At 37.5% G+C, this 17,617-nt stretch overlaps 1 protein-coding gene across 1 annotated transcript in view; it reads right to left on the bottom strand.

Moving 5' to 3' along the window:
* Positions 1-17,617, bottom strand: part of LOC150083282 (DNA polymerase kappa-like) — a 217,657-nt gene that overhangs the window by 177,312 nt on the left and 22,728 nt on the right. The window contains 1 exon segment of the mRNA XM_090378460.1: positions 2,676-2,765. Within this exon segment, the coding sequence (XP_090234586.1) occupies positions 2,676-2,724 (49 nt within the window). The 5' untranslated portion in view covers positions 2,725-2,765.

Genomic DNA, 17,617 nt, shown 5'->3' with positions numbered 1-17,617 from the left:
ATCTCTGCCAGTGGCTACTGTTAATCTATTAGTCCTTGTATCCCCCCAAGCTAGCAGTTTTCTGACCCACCTAACATTGCCTTGATAGCATCAGCAAATATTCTTGCACTCTTTCTATTTAAGTGTATCCCATCCCTGTAGAAGCAGTCTCTCCTGTTAACAAGTACAGACCCGCTGGAAAAAATTCTACCCCTTGAGCCTTGCGCAAATCTTTCCAGGGCCGAATTGATCAACAAGGCTCTCATCGTATACTCCCTCCTATCGTCTCTGGGCAGAATTGCAGACACTTCACAAACTCAACTCTAATTCACAGCTTTTTTTCAACAGTGACCTGTACTTGTTAAGTAATTCCACCAGTCTCCTACTCTTAATATCATTAGTGCCAACGTGTACAACAATATCACCTTTCGTGCTCTTAAAAGATGATATCCACTCTTCAGCCTTATCAACCTTTGCCTTGGCAGACATACCCTGGTCCCGCTCCACCTATCCTTTATACATAGCATGTTCCCCGTTTCCCTGACAACAGAGTCACCAACAACTACTAGTTCCTTTGGGACCAGTGCATTCTGCTTTCGGGGAGGGGGTTGCTTCTGTGTTGAGTGATGATCAAGTGTAAGCTCTGGCATTGATGTGGGCAGCTGAGAGCTTGATGGGCCCTCAATTTAGATCTTTTGAGGGCATCCACCCTGTCCTTCAAGCTCCCATATAGGCCCATAACAACGCTGAGTTTTCGCCTGATTTCCTCACACTCGTTACATTGCACACACACAAAGACATCCCCTTCGGCAATATCATGTCCCATACCTGATTGCTCCACAAACATCAAGCAAGCAGTGCATTTTAAAAGGCTGTGATTCAGAGGGAAACTGCCCCCCCTTCAGTTCTCCCCTGAGACACAGCACTCCATTTAGCTTGAGCCTTTTGCTTTGCTGCTCGGTTTGAGTCATGATTTCGCACCTAACATTCTGTAACATATTATCTAGGCATAGTGACCTCAGTACACAAATGTAATGTATGTTGGAGCAAAAAACTATGTTTGGGTTTTCAACATTTAAAAGAAATAAGCAAACTGAAATTGAAACAAGCAATTTATTCGAGCCAGATGAGAGAGAGACATGAACAGACTTTCTGAACAAATGAGGATAACATGCCTAGAATTATTAACTTGCTTGGCCTGTTTAGGATTGCCTTTACCAGAAAGTCTTTTTCTTAAGTTCATCAATTTGCCTTCCTTCAAAACTTTTAGATCATGAACCACATTTGAACATGAGTCAGTGGCACTCACTAGTGATGGCTTGTACTTTTCAATTTGGTAAAGTGAGCATATTGCTTTTCTCACCACTTCTAATATCTTTTCTTCTTTTTCAGATTTTACAAACAGGAAAAATCTTGCATACTTGTCTTCTGAAATTTTACATCACAATTCTTTGGCATTTTACTGAAAGACATTGAGTATTTTCACACTATATAAGTAGTAAGATTTGACGGCATATAACAGAGAATAATGCTGTGCATTTCTGTTTTATAATGGAGACCACCATAGCACACATGGCAGCCAATTTCTTAATAAAAATACATAGAAATTTCAAATTTTTTAAAAAAATCTGATTTTAACATAGTTTATTTTTTTTTTTTGTGAAAAGAAAAACTTGAGTTTTTGCAAAAATATGGAGCAACTATTACCAACTGCATTATGAGGGTGAGAGAGAGAGAGAGAGAGAGAGAGAGAGAGAGAGAGAGAGAGAGAGAGAGAGAGAGAGAGAGAGAGAGAGAGAGAGAAGGCTGAAATCAAGTAAAAAAGAAGGATTGGTTGTTGTAAATCTGGAAAGTTAGCAGTTAGGTAGCATCATTAACAAATGACATCAAAAATTTGACAAGTATTTCATCTCTTGTATCAAGTTAGGATACATTAGTTCATGTGGACCTACACATGATAATCTCAGGGAATGAGATTTGGTGAATACTGTGACGAATTCAACATTTCGCCATAGTTGATCCATCAGCCAGGAACCATTCATGCTGATACCACGCAACACTATCAAGTATGCCTGCTTTACTGAAATGCAGGAATACTCCATGTTTACTTAGAAACATTCTCTAAGATGTTCAGTAGTTTATTCTACAAATTCCACAGTGAATATCAACTGTCAGACACTGAAGGATGATGTGTGGTTCAAACAGCTGGTTTCGAAGGACACCACACTGTCACAAAAAAAATAATTTGAAGGTTGCTTTATACTGTTTTGTATAGTTTCCCAATATTGTTCCATGAGCTCAATCACAAGTAAAATATGCCTCATTGGTGAACAAAATATAGCACTGCAAGCAGGGATATGCAGCTAACCAACAGGAAATTCCAACTTGTTACTCATGTCTACAGATTCAAGATGTTTAATTTGCCATTACACATTTGCACACTTGCTACATTTCAAATGGCCACAGCTCTGTACTATGGAGAATCAGATCCACACTGATATGACATTTTTCAATTAGAATGATCTCTTGAACTGCCTCTTGAAGTTATAACAAAGTTGCAGGACACACTGTATCCTTGCTGAATAGTGTTACCAGTTTAATTTAATAACATACTGATCAAAAAATCACAGTAGAGAAATCAATGAAAATAACAATCATTTATAACAACAAAACAAGGATTAACTTTATAACTTTACCAACTGATTCTTCTTCGATCCCCTCCTTGTTACCTAGAAATAGAGCCATAATGATGCTAATCTTGCAGTTTTTTTGCAGTCTTTTGTAAACTATAAAAAAAATTAAAAGGATTATTTTTCTGAACTAAAACATTTGTAAGTACAGTAGAATCCAAGTTATCCAAAACATTATTTTTTTGATTTAAGATTGATAATTTTTTTCAATAATCAATTTTAACTGTATCTAAATTTTATATAAAGATAAGGATAAAAAAATTAATTGGAGAAAATTATAGCAAAACTTGCAGATGAAACTGACACAAATAAAACTGTGTTAGATGGCAATAAACCATACCATGTTTTATCTAAAATCAAGTGATCATCAAAGCAACCTACAGGTAATGTGCAGCTCATACTTTGTCTCTGGTTTTGTGCACTGCTGTTAAAATTAAAAAATTATTACAGTTAAAGTTCATACAGCACCAGCCAAAAAAAAAAAAAAAAAAAAATCCCACTTCATTTGATATACATTCCTTTATTTTTAATAATTTTTCCACATCTCTAAATTTGTTCAAACTACCCACTTCCACAACACTAGGTGGCCATTCATTCTAACAACCAAATTTCCATTCATCTATTCTGAAACCATCCTTTCTCAATTTAAATTTATCTACATGCATGTGTGCATCATCCAAAAAAAAAAAAAAAAAAACAGATGCCACCAATATATCTTGCTCAACCCATTTTAAGCCTGATGCACTGTCAATTAGGTTATCATGCACATCACAGATGCTTAGTTTCCAAAGACCAATTCACAAAACTCCAGCCCTTTTAGTAAGAATATCCTTTTGTGTCCAACTATTCTTGTTTCTCTTCTCTGAACTCTTAAGTTCACTGAACTTAAAAACAAGTTCATTCAATTGAACAGAGAAAACCTATTTATAGGGGTTACACCGAGACTATACAAAAAAAATTTAATGAACAAGGCATCAAAAAAAAAAAAAAAAAAGCTAAGACATTTGTTGTGTTTGTAAAAAAGCTAAGCAAGCTGGGTAGTTACCTATGTGCCTTCTATATAACACCAGCTGCACTGATGTGATGCATAAAAACTTTGCTGGAAACAAAATGTTTACAGTGACTATTAATAAATAGTCAGTCTTTGTGTCCAGTAATTTATATAATGGTGAATTTGTAGCCTTGTTTTTACAGAGGTTTTTATGCATCATATCAGTGTGGTTGATATTAAAACAGGTGACGGAAGAATTTAATCTTTGCTTCATTCAGAATGTACCTGCAATCATAATTTCATTATATTTATGTGATATTGAATATTAAGTAAATAAAAAATTATTAGACCACATATGAATTTTAATGTTCACTGAAGGATTACCCCACATCAATCTACACTGAGTGGACAGAAATCATAGAATACCTACCTAGTAACGGTAGCCCACCTTTCGACCAGATAAGAGCAGTCACGTGGCAAGGCATTGAATCCACTAGTTCACGAAAACATTCCACAGGTATTTCCATCTATGCTTGCTGCACCGCCATCCATAATTCCATCACATTCCTGGGTGGAGGATCCAAAGCTCGAACAGACCTTTCCACAGCATCCCAAAGATGCTCTACAGGGTTCATGTCCGATGAACAGGGAGGCCATTCCATGGTGGTAAAACCTGAAGAATGCTCTTTGAACCATGTTCTATCACTACGGCTCTGTAGGGAGGTGCACTGTCCTACCGGAACAGTCCATTGCCCTGTGAGTTCATGATGACCATGAAGGGAAGCAGATGGTCTGCAAGGATGGACACGTAACCTGGACCATTCAGAGATGTGTCTAGACATACCAGAGGTCCCAATGTGTGCCAGCTGAACACACCCCAGACCATTACCAACTGCCCACCCGCCTGAACAGTTCTTTGTTGACATAACGGGTGCATAGTTTTGTGCGGTTTCCGCCAGATGCGCATCCTCCCATCCACTCGAAATAACTGGAAACAGGACTTGTCAGACTAGGAGACCCATCTCCAATCATACAAGGTCCAGTGCTGATGTTCTTTCATCCAGTTAAGGCATAGAGTCCTGTTTCATGGTGATGGTAATGAGACTCTGGTGGATCAGCAGCTCCCATAACTTATTGCATCTGATAATCTTGGCGGAGAAGTTTCTGGCACCTACCTCATTAAAGTTGGTGGTGATTTATGCTGCTATCACTCTCCAGTTGGCTGAAACAATGCGAGACACACATCGACAGCCACTTTCATCCACCACCTTTCTCCACCCACAGTGCTGTCCACAATGAGATGCTATTCCGGAAATGGCATATTTTCAATACACTCTTGATACTTCCAAACAGGGATAGTGCAAATTTTGTATCAACTATGTGATGGAGTGACCCATGCATCGGGCACCCACTATCATCCCTCTTTCATAGATGGTTAACTAACTCATGCTAAATCATGACGTTTATCCATACTGACATCGAATTACCATCTACGTGAATGCAGTGATGTACCTATATATCTGCCAAGTCGTGAGTTTGTCCAGTAACGAAAGGGGGTGACAATGTCGTGTTGCCCAGGACCCAGGTATCCCATGAATTCTGTCCTCTCAGTGTACACCTAATACAGATTGGTTATGTTTCAAGATTATGTTATATATTACAGAAGATGTTTAATGGAGTTTTTTTTTACCAACCTCAACAGCTTTTTTAACAACCTCATCACCACAAGAAGACCTTCAAACTAAAACAGAAGACAAACAACTGCCATTCATAGCTATCCTACTCAGAATAACATCAAACATTATCTCCGGGGTAAGCACATAGAAAACCCACAGATACAGGCGGGATCCTCTCACTTTGAATCCAAAACTCAATATGTCTGGAGAACTTTCCAGATCAAGAACACTCAGTAGAAGTTAAACAACATTAGATTCATAACAAGTTCAAATGACTAGCATTAGCATTAGTAGAGGCATATGATGCAAGAAAGCAAGCTTATGCAGCATCAGCCAGGAAAAAAAAAAAAAAAAACTTCCACTTCATCCCTCCGTTCGTTCGAAATACCTGTTCAGCTGAGCCCTAAATTTATTTAGGCTATCAACTTCCACAACAAGGGTTGGAAGTCTGTTCCACCAACCTACTACCTGCTAGCTAAAGGCAAATTTCTGGCCATCTATCCTACATGTCTTTCCTCAATTTGAATTTATGCCCCTCAGGTGATTATTCTGAGCAAGAGGCAGAATCCCATCAGCATTGAGCATACTCAAACCATTCAAGGCTTTATACACCTCTATCAGATAACCTCGCCGGTGCCTAGTCTCCAGACACTGTAATTTGCAAAACTTAAGCCTTTCTTCGTAAGAGCACCCCTTTGTTCCATTCACTAATCTTGTTGCCCTTCTCTGTACTCGTTCCAGCAGCTCTACATCCTTCTTTAAATGAGGCCTCCAGACCTGTATACAGTACTCAAGGTGTGGCCTGACCATTGCCTTATACAAGGGAATAATCACCTCCTTATCCCTGCTAGAAAAATTCCTGTATATCATTTACAAGACACCATGAGCTACTCTTGCCGCCCGTCTACACTGCTCAGAGAACTTCATATCTGCCTGCACAATTACCCCCAGGTCTTTTTCATTCTCTACCACTGTCAGTGTAGTACCACAGAGTTGATACGTTGCTCTGGGGGTAGCTGTTTCCCATATGTAGTACAAGACATTTGTCAATGTTAAACTTCATTTGCCACCTCTCAGCCCATCTGTTCAACCTTTCCAGATCCTGTTGCAGCAGCAGCATAGCGTCAGTAGTGTCCTTAACAACCCTGCCAACTTTGTATCGTCTGCAAACTTGGACATTAAGCTTGATATACCATCATCAATATTATTTATAAATACAGAAAACAATAATGGACCCAACACTGAACCCTGAGGGACTCCACTGATAACATTAGTCCACGATGAGCAGTGTCCATTGATTACCACTCTCTGTCTTCTCCCCCTCAACCATCACTTTATCCATAACAGCAATTTGCCTCCAATGCCACACTGCTCCAATTTGTGCAGCAGTCTTCCATGTGCAACAGTATCAAAAGCCTTTCTAAGATCCAAATATATAATATCAAAGTTATTCCCTGCATCCAGTTCTTTTGTGACTGCATCATAGTATCCAATCAAATTGGTCAGGCAAGACTTTCCCTTAACAAAACCATGCTTCATCCAAGCTATAACTGAAGTCTTGTCTAGATGATTCTGCAGTGCTTCTTTAACCAGTGCCTCCATTAATTTTCCTGGAACAGAAGTTAAACTCACAGGTCTATAATTACTTGTGTCAGCCTTTGATCCTCCTTTGTGAATTGGGGTCACATTTGACATCTCCAGTCTATGGGTACCTCCCCTGAGTCCAAGGAATCTCTCATAATTATGGCTAAGGGTTTGCTTACTTCCTTTGCTGCATCCATTAATATAACTGGATAGATCCCATCCACCCCAGGTGCCTTTCTTGTGTTTATCTTCAACAATTTCTCCTCCACTTTACTCTCAATTATTACAAGATTATCCAGCTTACTGCCAGAGTTGAATACACCTCTGGCATTCCCCTCGCTGAATAACTCCTCATATGTGAATGTCGTTGCAAAATATTCATTTAGTTTGTTAGCTACCTGAGCAGGATCATCAACAGTTGAACCATCGATATCAAGTGGACCAATCTGATTCATCGCCTTCCTTCTAGAGTTTACATAAGTAAAGAACTCTTTGCTATTTTTCTTTGCATCCCTTGCCAAAGATTTCTCGTAATCTGCCTTCGCCTGCCTAACCTCCTTTGTAACTTGGTTACAGATCAACTTGTATCTATCATAGGCTTCTGTGTCACATGTTAATTTATATGTATCCCAAGCATTTTTCTTCTCTGCCATATGTCTCATTAGTTCATCTGACTACCTAGAGAATGTTACTGAAAAGACCATAGTTAATACCAGAACTCATTTCCACAGTCCCAAAATGGAATTCATGTGTCAAGTTCACAAGCTAATCATACCTTATATCCCAAGATGCAGCACTATCATAGCAAATTAAGCCATACCATATAATATCTTACCCATAACAGTTTTTTTTTTTTAAACAGCTTTTATATAAATGGAACCAACCCTCATAGCACCTTAGAGACCCAATATACTATCTGCAATATTTATGCAATTCCAACAAATCAGAAACTACAGCCCATGCACTTGCTGGCAGAAGTTCATGGGAATTTCACAATCCATTAGTTCTCCAAAAAGATTCATTTTTTTTTTTTAATTCAATGTTTTAGAGTATTAGCAATCAACAGAAAGCAAGGAGCCCACTTCAACCAAACATTGCACATATTCTATGAGCAAGTCATGGAGAAAATGAACAATAAAGTACAAATCCAAAACACATCCACTGCATCCTAGAACAAGGTACTAAAGTCTAAAGAAAGCCACACCTTACTGAGCAGTTAGTTCCTTAGCCTTTGTACCTCATAAGCTAAAACTCAATAGCATTAATAAGTACTGAAAACACTAATGGAGTCCAACACTAAACTCTGACGGATCCCACTAATAAAACTGGTCCATGAAGAGCAGTGACTATTTTACTATTCACCCAGGATTATATTAGATATGATGTTAGAGTAGTAGTTTAATACATTAATTTTATCTTAGTTTAATTCAATTCAGTTCAAAAATATGCAACTGCACTGTGATGAAAAGCAGTGTTTCACCCAACAATGAAATGTACTTAGCTAGACAGAATGGAGTAATGTACACAATAAACATGTTGCCTCACAGGCCCACTCAGCTACCAAAAAAAGTGAATAATGTAAATGGACAAAGAAGTAACACATACAAGACAAAATATGCTATTAAGAAATACAAAAGACAACAAATACTAATCACCAACCAGTGAGTCACCAGAATTAAATATTTTTCAGATGATCCTGTCGGGAGATGCGATACTACCTCCACGTTAAGCCATATACTCTTGAGGCATGTACTCTTGTTCCCAAAAAAATTTCAACTGTATTCTGGCTACAGATGCCAAAGTTTCTCACTAGTTCAACCTATATGCTTAACCAAAACTAGTCCATATACATAAACAGGCGGCATCCTTCTCCTTGGTGGTCAGTTCCAATGCCCAGCAGCTCGTAACCATTTAAGTAAGGCTCTCTATTCAGCCCTTAATTTAATTACTGTTACAGCACTGTGTTATCACTTGTCTAATACTTTTTCATTAGGCAAAGCATTATGCTTCTATGAATTTACTCCAGTATATATAATTTTAACAGATTAATTATCAATTTTCTCTCTGTGTTACCAAGATTTGTTTATAGTAGTCTCATTAGTCAGCTGTTTATAATTTAAATTAAATTTGATCTTGTAGTAATGGATTTCACCCCCTGCCTAATATCTTTTTCATAAGTAATGCTGCTCTTTGGTAGAAATTGCATTACAGTCTTCATGCTCTTCACTAGACTTAAGTATTGATTAAGCTTCTATGAATCTACTGCATGCCAATTTTATGCTTATATATCAGTTTGTTTTATTCTTTATATTACCATGATTTCTTTTGTAATTTGTTTCTTTCACTATGTTTCCTGGCCCTCTACAGAACTGAAAAACTGGGCTCAAAGAACCTTGAAATATAAACCTCTATAAATTGTAGACTGATGTGCTAATATTTTGATAAAACATCACGAAACAAATTCTCATATGGTATAACAGTCATTTCATTTAACTTCTAATAATGAAAAACCACATATCTCCCTTTCAAGCACTTTATGTGACAGTTTCACTTCATACAGTTATATATTAAATGTGTGAATTCTTCAGGTACAATTAAGGAAAAAAAATAAAGGTAAAAAAATTTTGGATAACTGGAATTCTACTGTGACCACAGAACAGATTACTAGTGTAATGAGAGCCATTAAACTATTAGTCTGTTATACTCTGTTCATTATAATCTTCATGGCCATTTGGCCATGGAGAGTATAGTGAACAACTATACAGAAAAAAGTGGACCACCAGCAAATAAAAATGTCTTATCATAAGGGATTTTAACTTTCATTTATTAATTTGATGAATAAAATAAAATAATAATAAAATTAATTTAATTTAATTAATTTTAATACAAGTAAATGATAAACATTATGATAAAAGACATTTTGTTGTGAAGTGCATGAGTTTCATTGTAGTTTTTTTTTAATTTCAAAAGGTATTTTTTGTGTTTATTGATCATTGCAAAATATATTAATATAACTATCTACAATTATTTAATTCTTTTCGGGGGGGGGGGGGTGGAGGCACCAATAAAACTTTGCGCAAAGGTACCTCATAGACATGCAGCAGCTCTATTTAGGAGAGACTACGAAAGAAAGCAGTACATGTACTCTTGATATGATTACACTGGACAATAAATTTTAAGCTTCTGATTTTTTTTTTTTTTTTTAAATGTTTTATACATTCCCACAAAAAAAAAGATAATTAAGCACAATTCTCTGTCTAAATCTGTAGATACTAGGCAATATCAGACTTCATGTTTGGATTCTGCTCATAAAATCTATTATATGTTACCATATTTCAGAGAGAAAAAATCAGAAGCTTAAAATTTATTGGACCAACCCTTCCTCTCTAATTCCTCTCTCCCTAAAGACTAACACTTGTCAAATACTGGAGATAGTAAAAAGCTTCTCCATTGGAGTTTTTATTAGCCACTCACAGGTATAGAGCACAAACTTTCCCTCAATGAGTTATTCCAGGCTTTTCATCCCACATGTATATCTGCCAGTCAGCACCCACTTGTACAGCCATTTGTTTGTGGCCTCAGTATGAAAGGTTAGTGGTGCAGAATCCTGTACTTAATGTAGAACACTTCAAATAGTAACCCATAAAGTTTCACACAATTTCAGTAACATCTTTTTTTTAATAACAGGTCCTGAAGTCAACAAAGTTGTCTAAATGAAGAAAGATAGACAAAATCACTCACTGTGGGGGAAAATGGACTAATGCAAGGCAGTTCATGAGGATATGGTTGCAACATGGGGAGAGGATGCCCCTGCCTATTCCATGGTTAAGAAGTGAGTAGCAAAATTTAAATGAAGGATGGAGAGCCTGGAAGATGACCCATACTGTGGAAGAGCTGTACCATCCATCGCTCCAGAAGTTGTTGATATGTGCATGATCTGATGACTGGTGATTGACAGTTCAAAACATTGCCAGCATGGTGGGTCCAGAAGTTGTTGACATCAGATCAAAAATACACAAATACACAAGAGTGAACAAATGCATTGTTTTCAAGCAGATCCAGCAAATTTCCTTGCAAATCACAGATGAGATGTGGGTCCATCAGTTTCAGGCAGAAACAAAGGAGCAGTCCAAACAGTGGAAACAGCTCTTCTCCCTCTCCAAAGAAAGCCAAATTGATTCCTTCTGTTGGCAAGGTGATGGAAGGGATGCTAATAAGAGTGTTGCTAGTGGATTACTGTCAGAAAGACCACACAGCCACAGGGATAGCAGACTTGTGAGGCATTTGCATGAAAACATCAAAGGCAAATGCCAAGGAAAATTCAGCAAAGGAGTCTTGTTCCAAGTATAATGTGCCTGCTCAGAAGTTTGTCATTGCCCTGGTTGCACTACATGAGTGTGGCTTTGAAATCTTGGGCCATCCCCAATATTCAGCAGATCTAGCACCATCAGATTTTCAGCTATTTCCTATTTTGAAAAAAAAAAAAAAAAAAACTGGCTGACATCCATGTTCCCACTGACAGTAATGTCACTGCTGCAGTGGATGCATTCCTCGAGGTCCAAAAGAAAACTTTCTTTGCAGCTGGAATCAATGTATTGTAGCATCGGTGACAAAAATGTATCGACTCCAAAAGGAACTATGTTGAAAAGTAACATGTCAACAAACTCTTCAAATAAACCCTTCATACTCAGGCCATGAACTTTTCAAATGACCCTCATATATTCAAATAAAGTTCTTATCTAGTACCATAAGAACTAGTGCATAGTACTTTCATTTTAACTTTGTTAACAAAGTCATTTTAACTTTGTTAACTAGTGCATAGTACTTTCATTTTAACAAAGTTAAAATGAAAGTACTATGCACTTTCACTTTTTCATGCAGCACTGGTGGTTTCTCACAACTCCATGATCAGTTCTCCTGTGTTGAATACAGTACCCTGTAAAGGCCAGATTATGAACTGGTGAAGTTTACAAACAGTTTATTTACAAAAACTAAATTCAACTACAAAAACACAATTGTAAAAAAACAAACTGGAACAATAGGGGTTTGGTTACTGTTATCATTCTACAATAGTCCACTGCTTTGCGATTTCAGCAATCTCTGGATGATCTTTCTTAGCTTCAACTGGAAGAAAGCCTAAGTTCTGCAAGCCGTTTTTTTATTCTCGTGTAAGGGCAGGATTGTTGTATACATTTGGGAAATATTGCTGGCAGAGTTGTATGATTCACTGATTGGTAAACTTTCCTGGTTATCCTCTCGACTACAACGATTGTCAGATGAAAGAGGCGGTAACTTAAACTCATTTTTGCCTTTCTGCACGTCTCCTTGAGGTTCATGAACTGGTGCACTGTGACCAAAATAATTGATGTGCCAAGGAACTTCAGAACTATCAACTTCTAGCAGAACCAGCTAAGAGGGTCATGGCACCTTTAGCCAACTTTGCTTTGGTATCCCCATCCATTCATATAAGATGAAAAAGGTTTTTCAGTTCAAAAATAAAATATAAATCTTTCTAAAAATTTTATTGTTTATTTCATTCAGTTTAATAAAATCTTTAAATAAAAAAATATAATTTATTACTTTAACAAGTAGCATTAATTACGACATATTCATTAAATTTTCTTCTTCAAAGATTAACCTTTCAAGCTTTAATAACTGCAAATCTTTGGATCATTTCATCCAGGTCTAAATCCTGGGGGACAGCATGTTCATTTGATAAGTTGCCAATCCATCCAACCAATCTCATGTCAAAAATAACACAAAGGTAGGTTTGATTAACTTCATCTTCAAAAAAATCTTTCTTCAAGCACTAGCCAATGATACAGGCAGCATTATTACAAGAATTCTCAACAACACGAAAAGATCTGCCAATGATGTCAAACTGCACATCAACTGCAAGATTTTCAGTGAGAAAAACTGCCTTCAAAATGGTTTTTTAAACATTAATTCTTCATATAAATCAATGATGAAGATAACTTTCTTGTCACCATTTGCATGCAAAATTTCTAAATGCATACTGGAATTGATCATTACACTTTATGATCAACTCAAACCTGTCTTTCGATTACTGGATTGTGCTGTCCAAAAATGTTGAAGGAAAGTTTACATTCAAATGTGGTTTCTAAAATTTTTCTCCTCTTTTGCACCAACTTTGTCTTGGTGTGTGCTATCAAACACTGTTTTTCAGCAGTGAATTCTTCTTAGCACAAATTTAGTTTCAATTTCCAATTCAACTGCCAACTTTTTTGTGTTGCTTAGAAGGCATCTATTCTGAAATTTTTAAAGTATTCAATTGATTCTAAAAGCATCAAAGGAGGCAACTTGCTGAAAAGTAGTAGTAGTGGCATGTGATGCAAGAAAGCAAATGTATGAGCTTATGCAGCATCAGCCAAAAAAAAAAAAAAAAAAAATCACACCATTCCCTCCAAATGCCTGTCCAGTTCTTCCTTAAATTTATTCAACCTATCAACTTCCACAACGACAGATGGGAGTTTGTTCCAGCAATTAACCACCCGCTGGCTAAAGGCAAATTTCCGCACATCTAATCTACATCTGTCTTTTCTTAATTTGAATTTATGGCCCCTTAGGTTCGTAATCTGAACAAGTGGAAGGATCCCATCAGAATTCAGCGTGCTGAACCCATTCAAGGCCTTATACACCTCAACCAGATCACCGCGCAGGTGCCTAGTCTCCAGCCACTGCAATTTGCAGACTTAAGTCTCTCTTGATAAGAGGATCCCTTTATTCCCCTCACCAATCTTGTTGCCCTTCTCTGTACACGCTCAAGTAAATCTATATCCTTCCAAAAATGAGGCCTCCAGACCTGTACGCAGTACTCAAGGCGTGGCCTGACCATTGCCTTATACAGAAGGATAATCACCTCCTTTTCCCTGCTAGCAAAATTCCTATATATCATTGACAAAACCCCATGACCTGCCCTGGCAGCCTGTCTGCATTGCTCAGAAAACTTCATATCTGCCTGCACAATTACTCTCAGGTCTTTTTCAATTTCCACCACCTTAAGTGTAGTACCACACAGTTGGTATGTTTCTCTGGGGTTACTTCTACCCATATTGTGACATATTCATAATGACCAAGACCTTAGAGGGATTTTCTTAGGAATTTATATAGTTATATAGTTCAAAATGCCGTACCAAACAATTAGGCAGCAGGAAAATTTGCTTTAATAATTTTTCGATGGGCAAAAATCTGAACTCCAATTGCCCATTAGAGAATTTCTTTTTTAAACTGTTAACTTGAAATGTTTCTTGTTGACTGACAGTTTTTTTTCTTTATTCTTTGCTCTTTCAATGTTTGATACACCCAAACTTTGGTGCCATGAGTGAATGCCAGTGCCATGGATGTAATTTTTCAACATTTCCACTCTTTTTGAATCCCCGCTGTTGACTCGCTAGTCAAAAAAAATTAATGAGAAATCCCTGTATTTTATTTTGTTGGGAAATTCCCATGTTACGTTCTGTGCTACTCAACTTGTGCCTGTTGAACTTGTTGTTGTTTGTTGGATTTATTGGTAAGGCCATAATGCACCTATTTCAATCTTATTTGACACATGATTGTTATATTAAATAAAAGGATTTAGATCAGATGATATTTGTTTATCAATTTGAGGAAGGCAAAAACATCATTAATATCTTGTCGGTCTCCGAGAATCTGTTGTAAGGTAAGTTTATTAGAAGAATATAGATGTGAAGAGAAAGCTGTTTTTCGTTCTCTCAGATATAATGGGCATTCAATGATCAAGTGGTTTACTGTGAGTTGAGTTTGACAGTTGCTGCATAGTGGAGGGTCATCCTGAGTGAGTAAATAACTATGAGTTAGTTGAGTATGTCTTATTCGAATTCTAGCAAGTACTACTTCTTCCTTTCTGTTGCCTCTTAGGCTTGATAGCCACTTCTTGTGATCGTTTTTAATCTGAAAAAGCTTATTGCTTTTTTATCCCTGCCAAATGGATAGCCATTTTTTTCTAACATTGGTATGTATGATGCGTTTTAAATCTGTGTAAGGTATCTGCATGTCTGATGTTATGTGACTGGCATCCTTGGCTGCAAGATCCACTTATTCGTTTCCTCTGATTCCAGAGTGTCCAGGTATCCAACAGAAAATTAATTTTTGCCTGTTTGCAAGAAGCTGCACTAACTTGGTTTGAATTTGTTGTAGAAACGGATGACTGGAAGGAAATTTACACTGAAGAGCAGATACAGCACTTAATGAATCGGTGTAGATAATAGTTTGAGGATATAATGACTGTTTTACATTGTCTAGAGCCATCAGGCTAACATACAGTTCTGCGGTGTAAATACTGTACTCCAAAGGGAGCTGCTGGGATATTGTAATGTTTGGTAGAACTGCAGCTGCTCCAACTTTACTATCTGTCTTGGAACCATCAGTGTAAATTTGGGTAAAACTAGAGAACTGAAAAGAGTGAGTTGCATGGATCTGCTGAATACTGAAATTTGGAAGTGCATTCTTTCCCCATTGTTGGAAATGTTTGTCAACATTGGCCAAGGGTATTTGCCATGGTGGCATAGCTGTGCTAATATCTAGAATTATGTCATTCATATTTAGTTCCCTGCACGTAGTTATGCTTTGTAATCTAATGCCACATGGTTTATTCTGCAAAGGTTTATTTTGGTACAAATTATGCCATTTTGGGGTGAATAAATACTGTTTTATAGGATGATGTGGGAAACTTCTGATTTTTGCTGCATATCTTAATAACAGAGCTTGCCGACGAAGAAATAGGGGTGGTTCATGTGCTTCCGTATAGAGACTCTGAACTGGCGATGTACGAAAAGCTCCCAGTGCAATTCGGAGGGCATTGTGATGTACTGGGTCGGGGCATTTTAATACACTTTCTCTAGCTGAGGCATATGCAGGTGACCCATAGTCTAGTTTGGATCTTATGAGCAACCGGTATAAGTGCAGCAGCATGTACCGATCTGCACCCCATGACATAGCGGAAATTGCCCTGAGGAGATTCAGCTTCTTTAGACAGGTTGTACGAATATGTTTAATATGTTCTAAGAAACTAAGTTTTCTATCCAGAATTAGTCCAAGAAAGCTAATACTCTGTTGAAAAGAAATTGGATGAGAATCAAGATGTAAATCGGGATCTGGATGTAAATTCCGTTTACGGCAAAAATGAATTGCTGTTGTTTTTTGTTTTGAAAGTCTGTATCCATTATTTTTGGCCCACTGAACAAGCTTGTTAATTGTACCTTGAAGCTGCCTTTCAATGAAACGCATGTTTTGTGAGTGACTTGAGATTGCCAGATCGTCAGCATACAGATAAGTTTCAACTGTGTCGGGAATACATTTTGTAATGGAATTAATCCTGAGAGAGAAGAGCGTGGCACTAAGCACAGAACCCTGAGGGACCCCCTCTTCTTGCACAAAAGTTTGTGAGAGAGCAGAGTGAAATCGTACCTGAAAGGTCCTATTGCTCAAAAAGTTCTGGATAAATTTTGGAAGATGACCACGAATACCGGATTCATAGAGATCGTGAAGAATTCCATACCGCCAGGTTGTATCAAAAGCTTTTTCGATGTCAATATCATCACTAGGTGTTCGTTCCTGAGAAATGCATTTCAGATATTTCCTTCAGCTTTGACCATAAGGTCAAGTGTTGATCTAGTTCTTCGAAATCCATATTGATTTTGACTTAGAATGCATTCAGTCCCTAGGAACCATGTCAATCTGGCATTAATTATTTTTTCTAATGCTTTTCCTATACAACTAGTTAACGCTATCGGTCGGTAATTTGCTGGATCTGAATGGTCCTTTCCTGGTTTTGGGAAAGCTAATACAATAGAATGACGCCAACTGGTAGGGTAGTAGTCTTCGCCAAAGATTCTATTATACAGTTTTAGCAGAGCAGAAAGGGATTCTTCACTCAAGTGATATATCATGGCATAGTACACTCCATCAGGGCCAGCAGCACTATTTTTGGATCTTGCAAGTGCGCTACGCAACTCTGCCATGGTAAGGGGTACATTATATGGATGCTGTCGTGAAGTACTGAAATTGAGATTATATTTTTCTGCTTGTATTTTATGTGTCTGGAAACTTGGCTCAAATGCGGTTAGAGCGGAGATTTTTTCAAAGGTTTCACCTAATGTATTAGAAATATCGAGAGGATTGCAGATTTCTTTGCCTTTTAGATATATTATCGGAGTGGTTATAGGTGGATATTTTCCATTAATTCTTCGAACTTTAGTCCAAACAGTTCTGATATCTGTGGTCCTGTTTATAGAGGAAGCATACTTAGACCATGTCTCTTTTTTGCTTATTCGTTGTATGTGACGAGATTTAGCTCTAGCTTTCTTGAACTGTATGAGATTAGCTGTGGTTGGGTATTTACGAAATAAGTTCCAGTATCTATTCTTCTCTTTTTTCGCATTGCTACAGGCTTCATTCCACCATATTTTTGGGTGGGAGTGAGTTTTCATGGATGATCTGGGTATACTGGTTTCTGCAGCTGCTATCATTTGCTGAGTTATGTAAGTTACGGCAGAGTCAATGGTGAGGGTCTCGATAGTCTGAATATCTAGATGTGCCAGCTCTTGATATTTCTTCCAGTTAGCTTTGTCGAATTTCCAAACAGTTTTTATCTCAGTTTGAGGAGGAGAGTTAGCCGATAGTGTGCATATTACTGGAAAGTGGTCACTATTTCGCAG

Source organism: Mastigoproctus giganteus, chromosome 7 (assembly GCF_048544385.1).
Source record: "Mastigoproctus giganteus isolate SK-2022 chromosome 7, ASM4854438v1, whole genome shotgun sequence".
Lineage (NCBI taxonomy): Eukaryota > Metazoa > Arthropoda > Arachnida > Uropygi > Thelyphonidae > Mastigoproctus > Mastigoproctus giganteus.
This window is presented reverse-complemented; position numbering and strand designations above follow the sequence as displayed.